The sequence below is a fragment of the Ambystoma mexicanum genome, chromosome 9 (genome assembly GCF_040938575.1).
Source record: "Ambystoma mexicanum isolate Mex_15411 chromosome 9, UKY_AmexF1_1, whole genome shotgun sequence".
NCBI lineage: Eukaryota > Metazoa > Chordata > Amphibia > Caudata > Ambystomatidae > Ambystoma > Ambystoma mexicanum.
In genome coordinates, this window is record NC_090931.1 from 887,686,469 (window position 1) to 887,710,348 (window position 23,880).

At 44.2% G+C, this 23,880-nt stretch overlaps 1 protein-coding gene across 4 annotated transcripts in view; it reads left to right on the plus strand.

The window, feature by feature from the left end:
- Positions 1-23,880, plus strand: part of USP40 (ubiquitin specific peptidase 40) — a 2,045,603-nt gene that overhangs the window by 375,138 nt on the left and 1,646,585 nt on the right. For all 4 annotated transcript variants that reach the window (XM_069616007.1, XM_069616010.1, XM_069616008.1 and 1 more), the window contains one exon: positions 23,487-23,630. In XM_069616007.1, the coding sequence (XP_069472108.1) occupies positions 23,487-23,630 (144 nt within the window). The remainder of the gene's footprint in view (positions 1-23,486; positions 23,631-23,880) is intronic.

Consider the following 23,880-nt stretch of genomic DNA (forward strand, 5'->3'; position numbering starts at 1 on the left):
TTAGTGATCACTTCATCTAAATCTAATGTGGTAATGGTTCCTAGTGCTACCTCCAGGGGAACAGCTGGTCTGAATAGACCTCTCTGGGTATGTGTAGTGTTTTGTTCTCAATTGCGGGGACCCAACCTAACAGAACTGTTACCCTATAGAAGAACTAATCTGGGTGGCGGGACATACACCGCAGGGCGCTGTGGCCACAAAGGGTTTGTATTACCGCAGTAGCTCTAGCATTGTATGTGCATGGGGTAGAACACACTATGCCCTCCTCAGTGAATGAAATGGTATGTTTATCTTGCTCATGATGTCCCTGCCCAGGAGGTTAGCTGGGGCATCTGGTGAATACAATAAAGGTGCTGACAATTGTAGTGTGCCTATGGTGATGGGTAAATCCTGAATGAAAGGAACCAATAGAATAGCCCCAGATAAATCCCTGCGTGTCCATTATTCCGCCTGATAAAGGAAACTTCCCCACCCTAATGCAGGACTTGCTAGCTCCTGTGTCGACCATAAAAGAAAATGTTTGATCCCCTATCTTCTCTCCCATCCGGTGTTCCTCTTCTGGGTCAGAAGTTACTAATGGGACATGGCATGTCAGATCCCTCTGTGGTCTGTTATATTGTGGGTAAATATTTGTGCCTGGGAGCGGGAAAGGATTGCCCCTTCACACTCGTTACTGTGTGACGTTACCGTGCTCTCTCTGGCAGAGTAGGTGACTGCTGCATGTGTGTCTGAAGGAGATTTGGTGCTGGTTATTGAATTGGCTGGGGATGCATGGGACCTAGGGTAGGTGGAGTAACGGGGGGGGGTTCTGCATCTGGGACAGTGGGTGGTAAGTGAGACAATACACTGGAACTTTAGGGTTGTAAAGCATGGTTGAAATACCTCAGCATTCCTGTGCAAAAATGTCTGGTGTTCACACAAGACAAACACTACCTTCCAAGCCTAGGTGTCATTCCTCCCATCGACCCCTCTACCTTTGTTAACTGCCCCTTCCTCTCTGGAAACCTCCCATCTCCCTTCTGCAGTCTCCTGGCCCTTCTGTCCATCCCTGTATGGATCCCTGTCCCTGCAGCCCTTCCGTGTTTTTAGTAATCACTGCTCCTTCTGGGATGAATTTAGCTAGCTTTTTCTGTACAAGTTTTGCTTCTGCCTTTTGTGTTTTATCTCCTCTCTCCTTCTCCTTTTTTTGCCTCACTCTACAATAGTGTACTATGTGTGCCTGTATTTCGGGCCATGCCTTTGCTATGATGCCAACCACCTTATTCAAATCGGCTTGCACTTCTGGGGCAAGACCCTTTAGCACCATGTGATAAAAGCAGCTACATTCTTGTCCCATGCCTCTCCAGTTTCTAACTGTCACATCTCCTGTATCTGTTGAATATAGTTGGCAGGGTCCTCATCTGCCTTCAATGTGTGGGCCTTGTAGTTTGTCAGATGTGTCTGGGTATCTGTCCCTCAAAGCTTTCCATACAAGTGCTCAACAGTTGTTAAATAGTGCGTCATTGTGGGTATTACAGCTCAATTTTGCTCATTATACCCAGTCTTGCTGTATATTCTGTCCACTTGCTGCCCAGTCAGTGCGGTGAACAAGCTTTTCATGTCCCCTACAGCTAACGTGATCCCTGCGGTCTGTTATTCGAGGGCATGAATCCACTTGCCTGCTCCCGCTATGTGGAAGGGCAAGGTGTGCATTGTTATACCGATCCATGTGGGGCCAGGGCACATAATGGACTCTCCCTGGTCCCTTCTGTAGCAACGGGAACTGTCTCCAGTTTCTTTTATTCTGGAAGGCTTGCTCAATTGGGGCAATTTGCTGGAGCCGGCGGCCCCATAGTGTCACTTTTTCCTATACATCTGTCTCACATTAATCGTCCTCTGCTTCCTCAAGTGTATACTGAGTCATGCTCTACACTATCGTGACGTTCATTCCTATCTTGTGGACCTTCCGGACCCCTTCCCTGAATTGGGGGAATCCTCACTTGTGTTTACCCTAGGATCTTTAGCTTTACTGTCGATCTTGAAGAGAATCTTCCCGACCCTCTAATCGTCTGTGCTTATTGCTGGGCACTGCCCCTCCCCTTGTCCCTGCACCGCTTTCGCTAGCTTCTATTCTGCCTTCTGCAATGCTGCCTCTAATTCTCTGCGAGCCTTAGGTTCCGTTTCCATAATTAATGGATCTCTCGTGGCTTCTCCGGGATCCCCAGATGTTCGCTTTTTGTCCTCAGTTGGGGGCAAAACGGGGGTTGGTGTACCCTGCAGCAGGCTGCAAAGGACCAACCCATAAGGGGGTGGGGCCATGGCCTGTATGCATACTTAATTGGTTCCCTTTGTACTGTCATCAGGGCGTCTTATTCTTCCCCAAACATTTTCCATAATTAAAGTATCCTCTGACTATTTGTCATCTTTTTCCCCTTAAGTTGATAGCAAAATTGTATACATATGTTCAATACATGTTTATCATGCGTGCCCTCCTAGGGCCAAGGTTTAAGCAATTTGTCCACCACTCCCTGAATCCACTCTCGGTGGTACTAATGGTGGGGGTGTTTTGCACTTGTGCTCCAACGGTGTGCCCATAGCGCCACTAAACTCCACTCTTGCAAACATTTGCGAGGGATGGATCAGCGGCACCTTGGCTCAAAAAACCCACAACACTGTTAATAAACCGGTTCTTCCTTACACAATTACAAATCAAAACATGTACCTCTAGAAACACTTCAACACAAACCTCTATTTATACACAATGGGCTATCGATGCTCTGCTCCAAACACCTTTATACTGCAAAATTAAAACACATGTACTTATACACTGATGTAGATCCTTCCCATGCCTCCTTGGCAAACTCAACTCTCCTCAAGCTCCCCTTCGAGAGCTGAGGTATATCCCGTCCTTTCCTCATAGGACCATCACTTTGTATACAGCACTGTCTTTCCTCGTTCAAGAGGAGCTACCCCACATCAATTTTAAATACCTATCAGAAAAATCAATCCAAGGAAGCAATAATGGAGTGCACGATTTGCATAGAAAAAACAGCTTTGCTGCTTGCAAATTACGTCCGGGAGTGTCAGTCAGCTCCTTAGAACTGAAAACGCTCTCAACCATCCCCATTGAGTTACAGCATTTAAAGACACAAACCACAAAAAATATTACAAATATAAAGTACATGTTAATCCTTTCTAGAATGTGGAAAAACTAAAACCAATTCGAAAATGGCCTGAAATGCTGCGACAAATGACCAAAACCCTGACACTAAAAAGAACCAAGCCTTCATGCTAATAGAATTTCTGCACCTTATACTTCCTAACAAGAGAAAAAGTGAACATAGATCTTGTGGCCATCAGGTGTTTATTCTAGTGTGTGGGTGCTAATAAGGAAAAAGAACAGAACTGGTTTTGAGTGCAAGGAGGCCTGAGGACAAACCATAAGAGCTGGGACTCGGATCTGAGTGCGGGGGGGGGGAGGGGAAGGGTAGTAAACGGAAATCTGTAATGAAAGGTAAACAGGAGCCGGAATATGAAGACACTTGAAGACAAAACTAAGAACATTAAAAATCCAGTGAGTTTCGAAGGTCAACCAACCGAAGAGCAGACAGATTGAGGAATTATACAAGGAATGAAAAGGGGCCAGTTGATAAGTATGGAGGCCAGGAAAAAGCACAAAGCACTAGTCAAGATGTGTAAAAACTAGGTTTGAAAAGAAAAGGGTGGGCATTACTGATTTTAAATGGATGGAAACAGGGTAGAAGAAATTAGCTAAACAAGTGTGGCATCAAAGAATACTCCATGATATGCTTGTATGAGTGAGGAAATATGTTTTAAGGAGGTATTGTGGCGAGTACAAGCAGGGAAGAATAATCTGTCAAGGTATTGAAGTGCAAAAGGTAATTAGGCATTCATGACTGGATGGCGAGCAAGCGGGTAAAAACTAGAATGAAGAGAATTGGTGAAAAAGGAACATAAAGGTTTTTGTAGACTCTGCATCGAAATGATGGAAAAGGAAAATGAAGCAATGGAGGCTAATGGAATACTGTAGAGGGCAAAGTGAAGGAAGCCAAGGACCGAGCCTTGAGGAACCATGTATTGTAAGGAGAGAGCTGAAGATGTGCCAGACCACAAAACAGAATACATCTGATTGGTGAAATTAAGCGCCCCCCAATAAGGTAGAAAAAAACCCTTACTGAGAGGCAATTAAGGACACTCCCAAGGAGGGAATGAGACCACGACCAAGTGCGGGTGAAGTTGGTTTTTATCTAAACCAAATGGGGCATGCAAAGGACTCTGCAAACTCTGAGCGCTCTGTCTGACAATAGCAAAGACAGTCAGTTATATTACAAGTACACGTCATGCATGAGATAAGCTATAGGGGCCACATAGTCTTTGGGATTGGATGGCGATGTCTAGCTACTATGTAGAATATAGGTTTGGTGCTCCATGATTGGTGGAGATAAACATGGTGGCATCACAACGTGCTTAGGTCAGATGGGCTCATCGGGGTGGAGCTCTTGGGTGCTGGCTGTCACTGGAGATTCACCACGATAATTCTAGAAACTTGCCCTTGTGGCCTTTCATACCCATTCATCACACTCATCTATACCAAGTTGTTATTTAAAACTTCTAACACGTTAATCTAATACCTGGGTGTGGACACAGGAAAACAATATGCAATACGAGGCTGTTTCCATACATCATCATAAAGTTGTCAGTAGCAAGGGGTCCAGTCTCGTGGGTCCAGGTGTCTTATCAGGGGGCATGGGTCAGACTATCTTCATCATTTTACTCTGATGCAGTAAATGATGACTCTGGGGAATGTTTGCACAAGGGCGGATAACTGCCTTTGTCGTCTGTTGGATTTGGGGCGAACTGGGATACCATTGGGTCAGAGGGGTGCCTAGCCGGCACCTCAAAGGCAGTTGGATTTAGGACCAGGTAGCTCAGAATTCATTTGGTCCGGCCATGGCGGTCGCTGCCATGGGGGAGGTAAATACTTGAAGCGGTTCCAGCAGGAATGTGGGGAGGTGAGACTGTGCTGCTCGAACACCAGCAAGCCCCTCCGTGCCTTGGCAGGAGGAGGGGGAGATGGCCTTGTAACTGAACAACTCTCTATTCACGGGGCTGCACAATATACCATTGGAGGGGACGAATGCTAAAGCTGGGCGCATTAGGGAAATTACACATTTCTGTTGTTTACATATGGTTACATTACTAAGTTCATGACAATTGAGATTTTCCAATATCACATGCAGTACATAACATTAGCCGGTCTTAATACTTGTAATTCATGAGAAAGGCGAACGAATAACAAAACATGAGGTAGTATCAGGTTTGGTCATACACTCAGGAGCATGAAAGCAGCATATTAACCTAACGTTTCAATTATACTACAAACTGAATCGATACCCTATGTGGCTTACATGTAATGCGTCATATTTCGTTACGTCATACACAAGCATTTTATATTTATTGCTCTTTCAATCATCCTTTTTAGAATAGCAGCAAACATGTGTTGGCACAGAGTGAATATATTGAGCAGTTATACACTGGGCATTGGAACATGAAGGCATCTTGAGGGTTGTACAGTGTCACTTTGCTTTAATAGAAGTAGTTTGTATTATCCATTTACCATTTATTACTACAGATTCATTAGCAACAGGAATAAGGCTGAGAGACTTGAGGGTTTAGCATGTATGGTTAATACTTCATCTGGGGATCTGGGTGGGTGAGGGGTCAGGGACACCATATATAACTCGTGCAGGGGTTGGGTGCGGGGTAGGGGCGTGTTTGAGAGGGATGATTATTTTCTTTTCCAGACTCCAACTACAAGTCCGGTCACTCCTAGGGCAATGATGTATTGTGGAAGGTAAATGATACAGTGTTTGTTTTGTTACTTGTTCGTGTCTAGTTGCTCGTGAGAACGGGCTTTCAACGGATCTGCCATGGGGTGGGGGCTGGGGGAAGTGCAGGCCTCTCCGTGTGTGGTCAAGTGGGGGCCAAGCTGCAGCTTTGTACACCAGCTATTCTGCATGGGCCTGGGTTCAGCACGCTTAAAATGGAGTCTTGCTTATTACAAAATGGTGTCTGTTATGCCAGGCTACTGGCCGTGCAGCCTCACGTGTTGATCCGCAGCCGCCCTGCCTCACGGGCCCAGGTGCATGGGGAGCTGCCGACGAGTCATGAGCCTCATGTAGGTGGACACTGCAGGGGAGGGGGGGTCCTACAGATCTATCCTCCCATACATTTGTTAGATCAGAACAGAATCAAACAAGCCCTTGTGACCAAGAGAAGAGAAGTGTTTGGTATCGAGAGCAGAGAGAAAGATTTGGAGACATAGAGCAATGAAGTCATTGTGAAATGAAAGGGACGAAAAGTATATTTGTACAGAAGCCAAATTGAGAAATGAATAGGCAGGCAGACTCTTGAATGTTAGCCATGAACTAAAGAAGTTAGAAATGAAGGGATGAAGAGAGAGGACAAAGGTGCGAAGGTAAGGAAGAGTCGAGTGAGGCCTTTTTTTAGAAAAAGAAGAATGGTTACATTATTGAATAGAGGAAGATAAAGAATCAATGCAGATGGTGGTCAAGGAAACAGTGAAGAATAAACTTTTACAGTGAAGAATAAACTTTTAAGAATTCAAGAAGATGCAGTATCAGAGGGGTTGGCCGTGGGTTGGATCAGAAACAAGTAACAACATCTTTTTCCAAGAGAGGAAGAAACCTAGTCATTGATAATTGGAGGGGGAGAAAACTGGGATCAGGGGATGGATTAAGAGAAGGGAGCAGAGAAGCACAATCTTATTAAGGTAGTTGGAGAAATCAGTAGCAGAAAGAAGGGACTAAAAGGAGTAATTGGCTGTAGGAGGGGAAAGCATGTGGTTGAGCAACTAACATGGACAATAGGGATGAGGAGAAAGGGTAAGTAAAAGATCAGAATGGTACTGTTGCTTAGCTAATGGTAAAGAAGAATCATGAAGAGCAGATGGAGTAGAAGATCAAGATTGATTCCATACAACAGCAATCTTGCTTGGCAAACGGAGCACTGAAGGGAGCGAAGGGCAGGAGTTTCCCAAGTCCGAGGATGTTTCAGGAGTGTAATAGTACAGATCTGGTATACTTAATAAATAAATCCTGGGGCAAAAGAATCAAGAGGACGATGCAGGGGTGGTGGTGGGGTCGTTTTCAGGAAAACATATACATCTTCTCCCCCAGCAAAGTCGACTTGTTTCCCCAAACCCCTAGTGTGTATTATTTTTATTTTTCTCTAGTTGGGTTTGGTTAGGCACCCCCTTTCCATAATGGCGCTGGACAAAACTTGTCCGTCAGGAACTAGACTGTGCATGTGCTCCAGAACTGCTGACTGAGCTTTCTGTCCGCCTAAGGACAGTCAAACAAGATCATTGAACTGAGGCAAATGGAGTAGTGAACCCTTCATCTGAGATGGAAGTCGTCAAGGGGATGGAGGCCATATGCCCCTCTCATGAGGATTACAGAACCGGAAGTGTACCTTGTCGGCCATGATAACCTGGAAGGACATAGTCACGTGGTATCGTTCTACATCAACACGGTCGATGGACTGTAGTCCTCGAGCAGGTGGTCCTCGACCGGATCACAAAGTACCTTGAGGATATAATGGCCTTGAAGATTCACTTCAATCTGGCTTCCATAACAAACACCACACTAAACTAAAACTACACTCGTGCATGTCTCCAATTTTGTCGCTAATGCTCATCAATCCAAACCCTCTTCTTTACTCATCCTTTTGGCCCTTTCTGCCACTTTTGAAACTGTCGACCACTCCTCCTTCTCACTCTCCAGAACCTTGGGTTTTGCAAATCTGCTTTTCCCTGGATCACCTCTTACCATGAAGGTTGATCCTTTAAAATCTCTTGGAACTTGCAAACAACTAACCCTGCCCCTCTTCCCTATATGCGTCCCCAAGGATCAGTCCTTGGACTTCTGCTCTTCACCCTCTATACCTTTTGTATTAGGAAAAGTAATTATTCCTTTGGCTTTTGCGATCACCTTTTTGCTGATGTCAAGTCTTGGAAGGATAGCTCAGGGGCAACATACTCACCTTGGAAGCAAGACGACACAGAGCAACACAGGTTCGATCCCCGGGTCCGCGCTTAGAAACCTCTGGGTATTAAGCGTGTTATAAATATCATATCATATAACTATTTTTCTCATTTTCCTCCTTCACCCAGCCATCTCAGAAAAGATTACAAACTGTCTCACTGCAATTAGTCACTGAATGACACTCCACATGCTTCATGCTGGACTCTTAACAAATGGAAGTCCGCTTTCCCCCGGTTTCCAATGCCATCCTTACCCTCCCCTCCCTTTCCCTTTCCTATCTTCTTCCTGTCCAACCTTCTTGCTCCCTCGCCCAAGGCCCGCAATCTTGGTGTCCTCTTTGATCGCGACATACATTGCTCGTATTAACCTCTGCAACATTTTGTAAATTCGATTTTTTTTTTCTTTTTTTTTTTTCTCCCTTTTTACTAACCACTCTACAAGAACTCTTCTCCGTGCAAAGTGAACTTGACTACTGCTCAAGTCTACTCCTTTGGCCTTCCTAGCTAGTCTTTCCTACCTCTAGTAAAGTCCTCAACTTTGCTTCCTGCACCCTCTAAAACCTACCCAGATCCTCCTCCACTTCTACCTAGCGACAACGTGCTGGTTTGCTCTCTATGCACAACATATCTCTTTTCAAGTTCATTCTCATGGTCTACAAAACTATCAATGATTTTACTTCTCAGTACCTGTCTTATTGTATCTCAATTTACTCAAACTATTGTTCCCTTTGATCTTCACATGCACTCAACGTCCCCCTCATCTGACCTCCATGTGCCTCCTCTTGCTTCTGCTCCTTCTCCCTATTCACCCATCCCCACTGGAAGCCACTGCCCATAACCACCAATGCCAGCCCAACTGTGGATCTCTTCAAAGCTCACCTTAAACTTTACTTAGTTGCTAAAGCTCCTCCTACCCTCTTCCCCGCTCCTCCCTACCGGACCCCACCATTGCCTCCAGTGATATTTAATGTAATTTTATATATTTCAATAGTACTCTTTAGTTTTAAGCACTTGCTTATTTTCTTTTGTAAGTCACCTGTTTTCTTATGTCTTTTTTCCTGTTTGTTTTGGCCAGGTATATGTCCCACTTTTGTGCACCCTCATAAACTGGCTCACCACTTGTTCTGATCTTTGTTCTATTGTACAGACTCTCTTTGTGGGAATGCCTCTGCCATCTGTAAATGTTATTGTAAGTAGTTTCTGTTCGAAATTGACATCCATGTTGTTAAAAAAAAATATACATTTTTAAAAAAATACATCAGAATGAATAGGCTTCTTTGTTTGATGCGGAAATGGCGTGCCGGCTGGCCTCGTTTAAGGATTCTGGAATGCTCAACGGTCATGTGTCCAATAAGTTACAAACATTTCGATTCTTGAAGGTGTGGTGGGTTAGTCAAGAAGGAATGGGTTAAAGGCTAGGATGCTGCCGGTCTTGCCAGCAAACTAATATATCTTTTTGCTTAAACGTCATCAGAATTGTGAAAGCGAGTTTGATTGACTTTCACACAAACTAAAGGGGAATTAAGAGTAGAGAACAGAGCAGATTAAAATGACATGGGCGAGTCAGCTGATAGAGTGGAGAATTCCTCAAGAGGAGGAAGATAAAAGTATATGGATATAGTCAAAGGAATGCAGATTACTGCAACAGAGAGTTGGAGATGTGAAATGCCAAAGGTAACACTGTCTGTAGTGGACAGCTGCAGGCAGCTAGGACTTTGGTAGGTCTTTGCCCTGAAACTGGTGTTTTTCAAACCCTCCATGTCAGCTGGTGGATGGTCAATGGCTGTGGCGCTACTTCGTAGCGTGGGTCTTTATGGAGCACAGATGTACTGTAGATGGAGGAGGCGCACCTTGGTCTTCTCCCTCAGGCTGGGACCGCACCCACAGAGCTCGAAGGTATCAAAACCTGACCATTCTCCCCATTCCCTGATATTGAGCTTATACTGTTAAACCGTGATTTTAAACCCAATCCCTCTATCTGCAGCTGCACATATTTCAACTAGAGATTTTTGCATGCAGCACACCCATATATCCTCTATAATCTTATGCAACAAGGCAGCCTTTCCATCGGACAATAAAGGAGCCCAAAATTCACAGGTTGAACAGAAAGACTCTTGCACAAATATGGCACACCAATTCCTGGTGAACTATGATAGATATTATATGTGTAACAACTTGGTTTGTAATCTTTGGAAAGAATATGGGTTATTTTGACACCAAACCCCAGCTGTATCTCACTATCCCCAATGTTTTGGCTGAACAAATATTGAGCATCTAACATGTTGGTTTGAGGTACATTGGGCACATCTAAAGATGCCAGCATTAGCCTTGATTCTCAGACTGTTTGTCCAAGTGATCGCTCCAAGTCCGTGAACAATTACATTTGAAACCTAAACGGTTTTCATAAGACCTACCTACAGTTGGTCTCTGCTTTAGATATAACCATCACTGAGGATTTATTTACGTTAACAATGTCTTGGTCATCATAATCTATTGAGGCTGATGCCAGCTTTTGTAGGGCTAATGTTAGCTATCAACACTGCATCATTGGCATCAGTTAATACCACTGTATGTGTCCCCTTGATAGAGGGACCATCAACTGTTGCCAACTCCAAAACCTGATGTAAAGAATTGGTGTAAATATTAAATGTAGCCAGAACACGTTTCGTGAAGATACTCCCTGCCACAGTTACTCGCTCTGAGAGATTACCATACCTTTCAAAACTCATTTTAGTGGTATTCTCTGTATGAAGGTGTACCAGTATGCTCAGCAAGGAGACGGGGAGTCCCATATTATGGTGCGTCTTACATAACTTCAACCTATTGACAATCAAAGACATATTTAAGGTCTGTAAACACAGGGCAGATGGGCACTTACTTTCCATGACAATATTTGCGCAAAATGAATTGCAGATTTAGCCTTTGAATTGTTCCTATTTTCCATAATAAATCTCAACTAAATATCCGATGGGACTGCATTGCAATCTGCCTAATCCATCAGTGTTGCATCAGCCAACTTTATAAATAATGTGGTTCTTTCAATCCATAAGGGTATATAAGCCTGTAAGGACGTGAGTAGGATTCTGGGTGGTACTTGTATATCCAGGCTATTCCATCTCTTCTCCATGGATTTAGAAAAGATCCCAGTGATATCACTGATTTGAACACCAACATCATTAGGGACGCCCATAGTTTCAGTGTACTTGATTAAATTCACATGGACTCCATCAAGACCATGACATTCTTTAGAGTAGTCAACACTTCATCCACCTCAAATGGTCTTGAGATATAGTACAAATTGTAATTAGGCTATACTCAGTACCCCAAAAATGTATCTCCTGCATCCCCAATGAAGATACCCTCCTTTGAATGCTTGTGCCTGTACAAATGGGTAACATGGGAAATGTACGTTGGCTCTGTGATGTGAACTGGGATGGCATTGTTACTGAGATCATCCTGTGCCAGTTGTCCTTCTGGTGTACTTCCTTAGTTCAGTTTTTGAGGCCTGGAATTTGAGTCTTTCACATTTCAAATGGCTTTTTATAATTTACTTCAATAATTCTAGCTTGTAGAAGGTCCAATGGCACTTCCTTAATTGTTTATAGAATGGCCATACTTTTCCTGCCTTACCTAACCATGACTGTTTGTTGTCACAGATGGCTTCAAGAGGACACCAACCACCCGTGCCCCCCCTTCCCCCCCGAGACAATTTAAGGGTCTTTATTGTTAAGCCAGCGGTGGACCTAATGGCCTTCCCTCTCTGGGGAAGGGCAGTGCCACTCTTATCCAGGTGTACCTTGATCCTAAACTGATACTAGAGATCAATAACCCCTAATGTCTAAAAATACTATCTGTCTTCTGGTGATGGCCTTAAAACGAAAACCTTTGCTACTTAAGCTTCCTAAGGGAGCAATCTACGGGTTCCTATCCAATGGTTTTCTCCACAGGAATAGCTTGGTTCTTTGGTTTGCACATCTGTATTCTTTTCCTTCTTCTCACTCCAGTACTTTTAGTTGACTCTAAACAGGGAGAAAAAGGGATTTCATTGCTGTTTATGTATGAAAGTTCCTGTTTAACTTTAAAATGTGTTCCATAGTAACTCAGGAATTATTAGGGTTGTTATGATCTTCAAATAAATACTCTGTCCTCATATTAGCACAGAATGTAGAGGGGAAGGATATTGGTTTGTGGTTGTTTTTATTATTCATTACGGGGGAAGCTGAATTGTACGGGTATGAGGAGGAAAGTTTTAGATCGGTGCTAAAAGTAATACGGGGGAGGTTTTCTCCCACCTTACAGTAGACCATGGATGCTTGGATAGTTGGGGCTTGATTATTAACCTGGAATTGGTAAGGGGGAATACCATGTCTCTTCTGGCAAGTAACCCTTCCACGAAATCAATCCCCTAACCCCCTCTGTGATCCTCTCTCAAATATCAATCCCCAGGGTTCAGATCAGAGAGCGTCTGCCTCAACCTGGCCACATTATCGGAGTCCCACCATTCCCCCCACCACCATCACCCATGGAAGCAGTGATGACATTACCAGATTCATTACACTTCCTTCTTCTCATTGGCTTTCCCTCTCTACTTGTTCCCTGGGCCATTCTTTCCCTGATATCCCCTGTCGGGAGGTGGTATAAGCATCAAAATACACAAAGGGGGATTAAGCCCCATCCATTTTCCATGTGCATCTGGGTTTTGCAATGGTGGCCTACAGGATTGAATCATAGCATTTAAGTCCCAGTTTGTGCGAGCGCCGCATAAGCCTGTCATTCCGCTTGTTTCATTGAGGAATCATTCCGCTGCTCTCCCGCAGGTAAGCACAATGTTCCTGGAGTACTTCGTGTATGTACAGCAATCTGCTGTTAACTGCTTAGCTGGTGCATGAGGTAGCCTCTCTTCGCTACATTTCTGGTTGCTGTTCCCAAAGTCGCAGAACGGTGTCTCTTCCAAACATTTGCAGTTAACAGGTTATTAGTCTTTCTGAGTAACTTCGGTTTGGCTGGTGGTTATTCTTTTTCTTGCGGTGGATGCTGGGAGTTGTAGTATGTTGAAAACAATAGACTGGCCTGCATCATGAGAGAAAGGTAACTGGTGATTGACAGCGTCACTCTATGCAAGCTAACTTGCAATACAAAAAGGGACCGGGATTGGTGCCCTCTGAACTGCCACCTTCCCCCATCTGGGGTTGGAATCGCTCTGGCTTGCACCTTGGATTGCTTCCCTCCCCAGACTGAGAGCAGACCCCATCCCTTCTTGACAAGGTCAGCATACTTACCTTGTTGTATTGTAGAGGACTTTCAACATTTTGGGAGGTGCAGATGTCAGTAATGTACTCTCCAAAGTAATCAACTGTCTAAAGCAGGCTAGTCTGCCTGAATGTTGACGATCCTGGTCTAGACAATGCTTAATTAAGGTGTAGCCCTCCCTCCCATGTGAAGCTCCTCCTGATTTGAGAGATTTCATCTTCCATTTCTTCTGTTGAAGGTCCTTTGTACTTGAGCCAAGTGGCCATTGTTATTTGTGTCAGTCCTTACTTTGTAATCAATCATCCATCTTAAGGGGATGTGATCACTTTTAGCTTTAGGTATAACTTTATAAATGTTTCCCCACTGTTCTACTGAGAAGTAGAAGTCTGATAGCACAGCAAGTAGAGCACTTGCTTTGACATCTGTGCAGAGCCTGCTGAAGCAGATTTTAATCCCGGCAGGGCCAAACTCAGCCTTTCATCCTTCTGAGGTCGATAAATGAGCACCACACACTGTGGGTAAATAAGGAGCGCTCAGCTACCTGAGGGTTCGTAGCGCTATATAAATGCTAAATTTATTTATTATTAGAAATTGATATAATCAAACTGCTGTCTAACAAGAAGAAAGGTATAATTCCACACAAAAATCCCCCTCTATTCATCCATTTAGCTAGTGTAAGCCCAGCTCTATAAGGTGCGGCCAGAGAGTGAATTGTAGTATATTGGCTTCGTAATCTTTTAATACTGTTCTGCCTTCGCTCCCCCTCCGGTTGATCTGCTTGGCACTGTGCACCTGGCCACCCTCTGTCCCCTGGGCCCAAGTACCTGCTCACCCTGCCACCCTCCTGCACTGTCTCCCGGCCACCCCTTGCACTGGGGACTGTATCTGTACCCCCCCTTTTCCTTCTTTTTCTGCACTTAGACTCACCAAGTCTGCTGCTGTAAACCCAGCACTTGTCGCTTGCTGGCTGCACTACCTCTGTTTATTGCCTCTTTTATTTATTATGTATCTGTTTCTCCACTGCTCCGCACTTTCCACTCTCCCCTTTCCATGAACTTTTCCTCTTTCCCTCTCCCATGCACTTGCGTGTTCTAAATGTCACTGGGCCTAGTAAGATCGCTGTTTTGTTCCAAACTGTTCCCCTCCCCTGCCTTGTTGCGCTCTGAAACACTTGTGTACAAGCGCGATACAAATAAAATATCATATCATATGCTGTTGTGCTGACATCATAAGATGCATTTCGGAGTCCATTTCAAAAAGCCTAGCCAAAGGTTAAAGTCTACTCTGATTAACATTAGGCCATTTTGTTGCCTAAGATCATTGCACAAAAACCTGGATGGCGAGATCATATCAATCAAAATGGAGACCTTGTCTCTTACTTGCCTTCCGTATGGAAGCTTTTGAAAACCTGCACGTTTCAGAGGCTTAGACCAAGAGTCGGCCAGACGGGTAACAACTTTTATTTTGAGCAACGTAGGATATTGCCACCATATATTGAGAAATGTGCCCTTCAGCACAAGCCACTCGCTCCTCACAAAGCATTTAAAAACTGCTGCCAAACCCTAAATAACATATTTTTAGGCAGTGTTCATTATATATTGTGCAGCTAGAACACATGTGCACCCTGGACCAAATCTTATGCCATATTGCCAGGTCTAGTTGAACCCCTAGGTTCTTATGCCGGGCTTGTATAGGAGGAGAGCCCACACCCAGGGACAGTTAATAATAGGTATAGTTTCAAGGTACAAATTGAGAGTTCTTGTTACCGCTACTTTGAAGTCCCTGTGTTGAACTCCATGTTTAATTTGAAAATAATGCCTTTCTTGCTTTCCTGCCTCGGAAGCCATTTTGCTTTTTATGAGATATTTAATTGCTACATTCGTAAATATATGCAAGATGAATTTTCACCCACTATCACGAGCAACTAAATTCGAGAACTCTATGTTAAGGAGTGAAGCTCGGATTGCCAGGTATGGGGAATAATGGACCGGGGAAAGAGGTCCAGGATCTTCTCATTTGCAACCGATTGTAGACCTTCCTGGTTGACTTTACAGAGGGGACGTTTGTGTACCCATGGAGATTTATCCTTAGCTACATCTATAAAACATTTCTCATTAGTCTTCCAACCATGATATTCTCTAGCCCCTTTCATTGCTTGTGTGAATGTGGGTACTTCCAGTTCCCAATAAATTGGAAATGTGTTGCATCGTAGTATTTCAACAAATATCATCAGGCAAGGCACTGTGGTGTGCGTGGTGAGAGCAGCAGCATCTTATTCACCCTTTGCCAGCGTTCCTTCCAATACATTGCATAGTATCCATCTGTAATGCTGCAAGGGTCTTATTCGGCACCTAAGCTGCCTTAGATGAAAGACATAAGTGCCTTGGAGGAACATTGAACTTAACCCAAACCATTTGCTCAAACCAAGAAACAGCCAGCATCTTGAATGACCTCAGGTACTCTTGTATTTCATGAAAAAGGGTGGGTGATTAGTCATGTAGAGCTCAGCCGGTTAACTTGTGAGATAGACTCAGACTAGATATTTCAGGGAGTTGGAGTTTACTTGGAAGGTAAAGACTCACTTGACTGACTCAACCTGCACACGAGAGAGGGAGACTAAGCAGTTCTCTTATCCTTGTTGACTTCAAAGCTCCTGAAGAAGTCTTGATAATGCCTGGATTGCTGGTTTGGGGTCAGTAATTAAGTGAATGTTATCAGTATATAAAGCCGCCTTACATGTTTGCCTCGTGTAGCTGTTACCTGGGATTTCCCCACCTTTGCTAATGGCTTGGGCTATTGTCTCCATCGCCAGCACGAAAGGTAAGGTGATGAGACATCTTTGTCGCATGCCCCTATATAGTACGAATGTGTCTGACAACAGATGCCATTACTCTAGCCAAGGGACTACTATATATTGCCATGACCACCTTACAAAAGGGCTCCCCTTCCTCATCAGACATTTAAGAAAAAGCTCTACTCCATCCTGTCAGCGGCCTTCTCTGCATGCAGAGACACAAAGCCAAGGGGATCTTAAATGTGCACTTTAAATTTATGAACTTTCACAATTCGATATCCACTTCCTGTAATTTGCCCGCAGTCTATCTCCCTGGAATAAAGCCCGACTAATCTTCCCCCTATCAGTGGTGGCATCCAGGGTCTGTTTGCTAAGATAATAGCATATCGTTTTGTGTCACCTTAAGCAGAGCAGTTGGCATGCATGAGGCACGTGAAAGAGCATCCTTACTGTCTTTAGGGCGGACACTAATAATTGCCTTGCCCATGATGAGGTAAACCAGTTTATACAAAAGTGGGATGCAACCACCTCGCCTAGTAGATGTGTATGTTTTTTAGTGGCTTACTTTTTAATCACTTCCTCTTTAGTGATTGGGTTTTATAAGGTTGCAGCTTCTCACTGAGACAATTCTGAGCGACAGACATGATCTAAAAACTCTGGTACTTTGCAGTTCGCCATATTCCTTAGCTATGTGTTGGAGTAGAAACTTCTAAAGAGTCTTGATTTGAATTTCTCTCTGTGTATTAGTTACGTTGCTCTCCTGATGTTGCTCCATATAACTAAATGATATTTTTATATCACGCTCATTCACAAGTGTTTCAGAGCGCAACCAGGCAAACGGAGGGAAACCAGGGAGAACAAAAAACAGCGATCTTAGTAGGCCCATTGACATTAAGAAAGCGCAAGTGCATGGAAAAGGGAAAAGGGTGAGAAGTGGAAAGTGCGGAACAGAGGAGAGAACAGAATACATACTAAACAACATAAATAAAGGCGATAAACCATGGTAGTGCAACCAGCAAGTGGCAGGTGATAGATTAGTCAGATAGGATATATCTGCTAAGTGCAGAAGGAAAGTGGGAGGGTGACTGTATGGGTCCAGTGCAAGGGGTGCCCTGGAGGCCGAGCAGGAGGGTGGCACGGTGAGCAGGTACCTAGGCACGAATGACAGGGTGGCCAGGTGCACGATTCCAAGAGAGAAAACAGATCAGCAGGGGACAAGGGGGTCAAAGGCAGAGGCAAAGAGGAAGGTCTTGAGGTGCTTCCGGAACCGGAGATGGTCCTTGAAGTTTCAAGGTGATCGGGAGGCTGTTCCAAAGGGAGGCCCCAGCCAAAGACCGAGATCTACCCCCCAGCTCGTTTCTTTGCAAAACGACTAACCCAGAAGGTGTTAGAAGTAGAGGAGCGAAGGGCTCGAGAGAGGTGGTATATACGGAGGCATAGTTGAAGGTATTTTGTATCCAGGCCCCAGAAAGCTTGCTGGACAATGCAGAGGGTTTTAAATTGAATCCTTGCATCCACTGGGAGCCAATGAATGGATTTCAGAGCTGTAGAGATACGATTCCAGGGCTTGAGGCCAAGGACAAGTCTCGCAGTCCTGTTCTGGATTAGTTGTAAAGGGCGGAGAGTGGAGACAGGTAGATTTAGAAAGAGGCTGTTGGAGTAATCCAGCCTAGAGAGAACTAGAGCTTGGGAGATGGTGAGCTTTTGAGGGAAGGAGAGGAAAGTCAGAGTACCTCTAAGGAGGTGCAATAACATGTTTGAGATGTTGGAGATGTTTGCGGAGAAGGAAAGTGTAGAGTCAAAGATAAGCCTGAGGTTCTTAGCCTCGCAGGTGGGGGTAGAAGGAGGGCCAAGCTGATTAGCTTTCAGCTGTTAGGCAAGTAGCTAATTTGGTTTCTTACCACACTCGTAATAATACAGATTTAATCTCAGTATGTGTTGTTTTCTAACAACTGTAGCTATTTTCACGCAAACTGTAGTTTATACCCCTTTCCTGTTCCCCTGTCTTATGTTTTTCTGCAGCTGCGCTATTGCTCTTACCAGAGAGCCCTGCTCTCTCCCTCAGTTTTTTAATCCAGGCAACCTTTTCTATGAAGAATCCTTTCATCCCATTGGACCCTTTTATTTGTTTAAACTGAGGAATAGTCTTGAAAGAGGTTAGGGGTGGCATTTTACAGTTCCTGTAACATAACTGCGAGATGAAATAGCCACTAGGCTCATTTTCAGGTTCTGGGCTTTCTCTCCCCTTCAAAGTAACAGAACACCGCGTTGTAGTCAGTGAAGGAGATTTGTCCAATTCTAGTGGTGCCCTTAGTCGTACTTAAGTGACTCATCCAAAGAGATCTAATCAGTGCATGTGTGGGTCTTATGAATATGGGAGGAAAAAGGATAAATCTCTCTTTGGGGTTGGTACATCTCTCTATATAGGCGTTGCTTAACTAATTGGAAACCTGGACTGTCCTACTTCCTCCTCCAGCTCTTCTGTCTAGAACCCTATCCCATATCGCATTGAGGTCTCTCCTTAGGTTCATATGCCCTGTGAACTTTATCTATTGAGGAGAAAGTCCCTAAGATAAGTGTTCTGAGCTTTATTGGGAACATATACTATAACTATTGTCCGAGGGTTACCCATTCACTGTCCCATTTAAAGTTCGGTAGCAGCCGTTACTGTCCAGATACATGGGGTAGCCAAATGTCCCGGTTTTGCTGGGACCACCCTGGAATTGGACCCATGTCACCCCTTCCTCAAAATAGGAACAGAACTGCACAGTATCACTTAAGAGATCTCCATGGGCTCGATTTCCCCCCCAAGCCCCTTTCAGATAGCAGCTAAACCCATTAACTGGTTGCACCTCAGAGTCCCGTTGAAAAACACACACATGAACTCTAATATCAATCCGATGAAAGGCCCATTTGTTATTAACATTTTAGGACAAGTGCTCGAAACACTGTGGAATCCAAAAGAGAGAGGTGTGTGTGGAGTGGTGGAAATACTTTAGGATCCCGATTGGGGCGTGGCAGGGAAGTGCTTTTGGGTGAACAGGGGCAAGTCCTACTTCTGTAGTGGCAGTCTGTCCCAGTTTTTTACTTTTAAAAGCTGTTCACCCAACCGATACAGGCTCTCCCGAACAGAAGGAAAATCTCTTGGAAATAAAATGCTCACTTCCCGATTCTTCTCTGTTTGGGGAAAGGAACTGCTGCAGGAAAGGTCTAGCGGTCATCCTAGTGTCTCTTTCTAATATATACCTCTGGAATTCATACTATGTATGCTCTTTGGTCCAACAGATGCTTTAAGACTGGTGTACGTGCCTCTGAGAGCGGATTGGAACCTGTGCTGCAGAATCTGTTACAAGCGTGTTCTTGATATTGTACCCTTTTTGCCTGAGATGTTGGTCATTCTGCTGGTGTGTGTTTCTGCTTCCAAGGGCAGTTTGGATATGGAGTGTGTGGAGCATCTATAAAGCTATTGGTGGACTGGTGTGCCTCACAATTGGGCCTCCATCAAACATTGGGTGGTGGCTCCCAGCCCCTTGGGTCCCCTCTGTCCCAGCGAGTAGCCTCACAGAAAGACCTTTGACATATGGCTTCCTCTGCTATTGTTAAGGTCATAGAGTGGGAATGGATAAAGGGGAAAAGAAATCAAGGGCTTCGACTTGGTAATTGACAAGGGGTTTCTTTTTTGGTGACTGCACCAGGGGCAAGTCATATTACAATGGCAAATCTAGTGAATGCATTTCAGATAATTCTTAAAATGCAAGTTTCAAAGCATATCGCAGTATCATGGAAAGGACACCATTTAAATTGTCTTGCATGTCACCATATGCTTCTGTGGCAATAGGTGTTTGCCTAGGGACTACTAAGAAAGCCAATGCCCGGCCTGTAAAAGGTTAGTGTCAAGACATTCGACTAAAAAGGAGATATAGTGGCTGGCTATTCCATAGTGGCCAATAGAGCTGAAGCCTTGGCACAGATATGATTAAATGGTGCCAGCGGACAACTCCGTGATATTTCAGTGTTCTAAAAACAGGCTACAGGGGCATGCATGGTTAAGTTCACTGCCCCAACAAATATACCCCGACATCAGGGGTCTGCAAACTTTGGCTTTACAGATGTTTTGGACTACAATTCCCATGATCCCTTGCCATTGACTATGGTTGGTAGGGATGATGTAGTCCAAAACAGCTGGAGAGGCATAGATTGCAGACCACTGCTCTACAGCGTACCAAGAAGGTTGTTCCACATATCCTTGAGGCCCATAAGGAGGACATGAAATAAACACAAGGCGGCCAACATGAGAGCCATGCAAGGAAGTCTGCACTTCAAGAAGAATACGTGCATCAATCCCCAAAAACTATGGTGAAATGCTGCCGGAAACATTGCATCACAAAAACCAACCCCCTAATTGACAACACCAAAGATTGTGCTCCGAAGAGGATCAAAGCCTAAAGACACCAAGTGGTAAAGAGTCTTTGTGCTAAGAGGGAGGACAGTGCCAAAAGAGGCACATTGTGTTGAGAGATGGCTTCCAAGCAGTGCATGGTGCAATGAGGGACTTGAGCAGGGTCCAAGACCCACACTCCAATTTTGACAACTAAACGCAGATCATGGAAGAATAATCTGTAGGGGAAATGTTTACCTCGCCATCACACATAGATTTGGACACAGAGGAAATTCTCAAGGTTTGCCACTGAACACACCCAAAGACAGTCTTTTAAAGAGGCTATGGACAATGCATCCATCCTCATGATGGAAAGGTTGGAGAGGGGGAAGAGAAATGCAGCACAGAAAAGGCCCATTGCCCCCATAATACTAAATGTATCGGAAAGGTCCATTTCCATACTACAGGAAGACAATGAATACTTTATGGTGAGGGTCCTTTTCGCCAGCACGAGGAGGGAAGCATCTGGGAGGGCTATGACACTCTAAACATAGCAGGTTGGTCCTAAGATCATAGCGTTTAAACATTTAAGTCTGTCTCAAAGATGCATACTAATGGAAGGTTTAAACCAAGCACAACATTTTCTTTACTTTAATAAATGGAAAAAAAACTTTTTTTATTGGGAACAAGGAAGGAAAGTCACCATTTAAGATGTACAGAATGTGGCATTGTCAGATACTGATTATCTGTTAGCCCATTTGTCAGCCTTAGTTGCACATACCACCACATTGCTACATAAAATCATGCTGTCGTTAGTCCAAGTAGTTAAGGCGTTCATCAAAAGATTGTGTCGTCCAGTCTACCAAACGAGTAACATATTGCAATTTAATTGTTTTACATAGGCTAAGCCTTCCACCTTTTGGACCAGTACACCAGTTTACATTCAAGCACCTTCCATTGAAGGTTGTTTTTTGGTTGGCAATCGCATCCATCAGGAGAGTCAGTGAGGTACAACCTCTTGTCAGTGGAGAAGCCTTTTGTAGCCATGCAATGAAACAAGTGGTGTTTAGAACACATCCAAGATTTAGTCATTTATATCTATATTCTGTCAACCTGATGATTGAACTGCCAGTATTCTTCAAGAAGCCCCATTCAAATACCAACAGGAGCCTCTGCATGGTAGAAGCAGAAGATGTTTTTTTTTTAATATATCCGGAAAAGACCAAACTCGTTAGGAAGACATGGCCATTGTTTGTTCAGTGCATCCAAGAAAGTTGTTTTGGTGAAATAAGCAACTGATTGCTAAGACCAAAGCACACATACCGTGGGCAACAGAGGCTACACTGGTATCTCTAACTAGCATGCAATACACACCGTATGCAAGGCTTAAACATTTGGTAGATGTGTTCACTACATGCTACTGCAAAGATACACAAACAAGAGCAGACTCACAGATGGACCAAGTGTTATTTAGGTGTATATTTAACGTTGCACCTACCGTATATCCTTCACTGGAGGGAAATCCAGCTCTCAAATCTGCTCTTAGGATGTGAATCTTAAAGAGATTCACAAGCTGAAAGGATAAATGTAAATTACTAGTCCCTTATTTCAGCTTGTATCTGTCTTTGTCACATATGGCCTACCCCCAACCTCCATACAGAAGGTTACAAGGTATAAAAAATTTTTAGTAAGACAATTGTTCCAGCATATAGATAAGGAAAGAGATGCATACATTTTAAAAGTTCATTCAGATTAGCAGTAAAGAAAAAATGAAGCAAATAATATATAGCTTTGAACACTCGGGTGAAAAATAATCTGTGGCAACCATTTAGTGGACGTAGCGTTGTGGGTAGCATATGAACATGAAACACCTCTGCCGATTTACTAACTTCATTTTAGTATATAGTGCTAAGGGCGAACTGACATGGCTACAGGTCATTCGGAATAATGCTGTACAACAGACAATGGACCTTATTACAAGTGTGCCGGTCCGGAAACAACGGTGCTGGTAAGCCTACCGGCACACTGCGGGTTTGCCTGCCGGAGCTGCTGTGCCCGGCAGGGCAGACCCTGCCAGACACAGTGGCTACAGTAGACAAGCCACCACGGAAGCACTGGCACCGTTATTAACGGTGCTGGTGCTTCCGTGGTCCCCAGGACTCCACAGGAATCAGGATTAACAGAATTACCAGCGCCTGACTTCGTGGCCGCCGGGGTTGTAATACCCCGGTGTTACCGGGAAGTCAGCAGCCAGTAATTATTTACGGGTCTGGCGCCAACTCATTAGTATCACCGGCAGGGTTTCCACCCGACCTGTTATGAGGCCCAATGTGTCTGCAGCTCGCACTGCCCTACACTGGCTCCCGATTAGCATTAGAATCTCCTTCAGAGTTCAATGCATTATGCACAATTGCCTGTATGGCGAAAGCCCCAAGTACCTGTAGAACTGTATTGCATGGCTACCTGCCAGGAGGGTCTTACAATCCAACAATGCCTGCCTTTTAGAAACGCTGCGGGTTAGACTGTCCTCTGTTGCCCAAGTGTCTATTCCCTATGGAGCCCCAAGATCTGGAATGCATTGCCGCCTGATCTGAGAGCATGCTCCTCTTTGGTTGCCTTCAAACGAGGAATAAAAACTGTTCTATTCCAATAAATATTGTTCTCTTATCGACAGTCTCGAGCCTAGAACTTCTGCCCTGTTTTTTATGTTTTGTGTGTTTTGTCTAGGCGCCCCTATGCCTGAGGGCTTCGTTCTGTGCCATACAAATAAAAATAAATAGCAGTCTGTACCAACCACTAGATGCCAGACCCTCCACAGCATTTGACTCAAATGTTTGCAAGTAGCCATGAGTATTACTAGTAAGTAAAATCTAACAAACATTTGATAGAGGCAATATTTATGATGTGACTTGTACAGATGTCTGTATGTTAGTACAGTGTTCCCCTGATTCAAGACAGTGTGACCATTTGACAATCCTTTCTTTCTATCTCATGCATAGTCTGCCAAGCTGCGGAACCTGCCTCCCTTCCTCACATTTTCGCTGCTCAGGTTTAACTTTGATTTTGTCAAGTGTGAACGGTACAAGGAAACAAATCGCTACACCTTTCCACTGCAGATCAACCTGAAGCCTTTCTGTGAGCAGGTTTGAACTCTTCTTTTATTAGCCGGCATGCATGCTTGCCTTTGATACTTTGTTTGAACACCATTTTTTTTCAGCATAGTCAAATACGTCCATAATTGTCTTCTGACCCTTCATTTAAAAAGTTTGAAGGGACAGTCTGCTCTTAATCCAGTACATCTGGCTGGTGTACCCTGCCCTGCTTCACAGTTCTTAGTATTCTGGTGTTGATATGTGACCATGATGACACACAAACCTTCTTGCTAGTACAGAA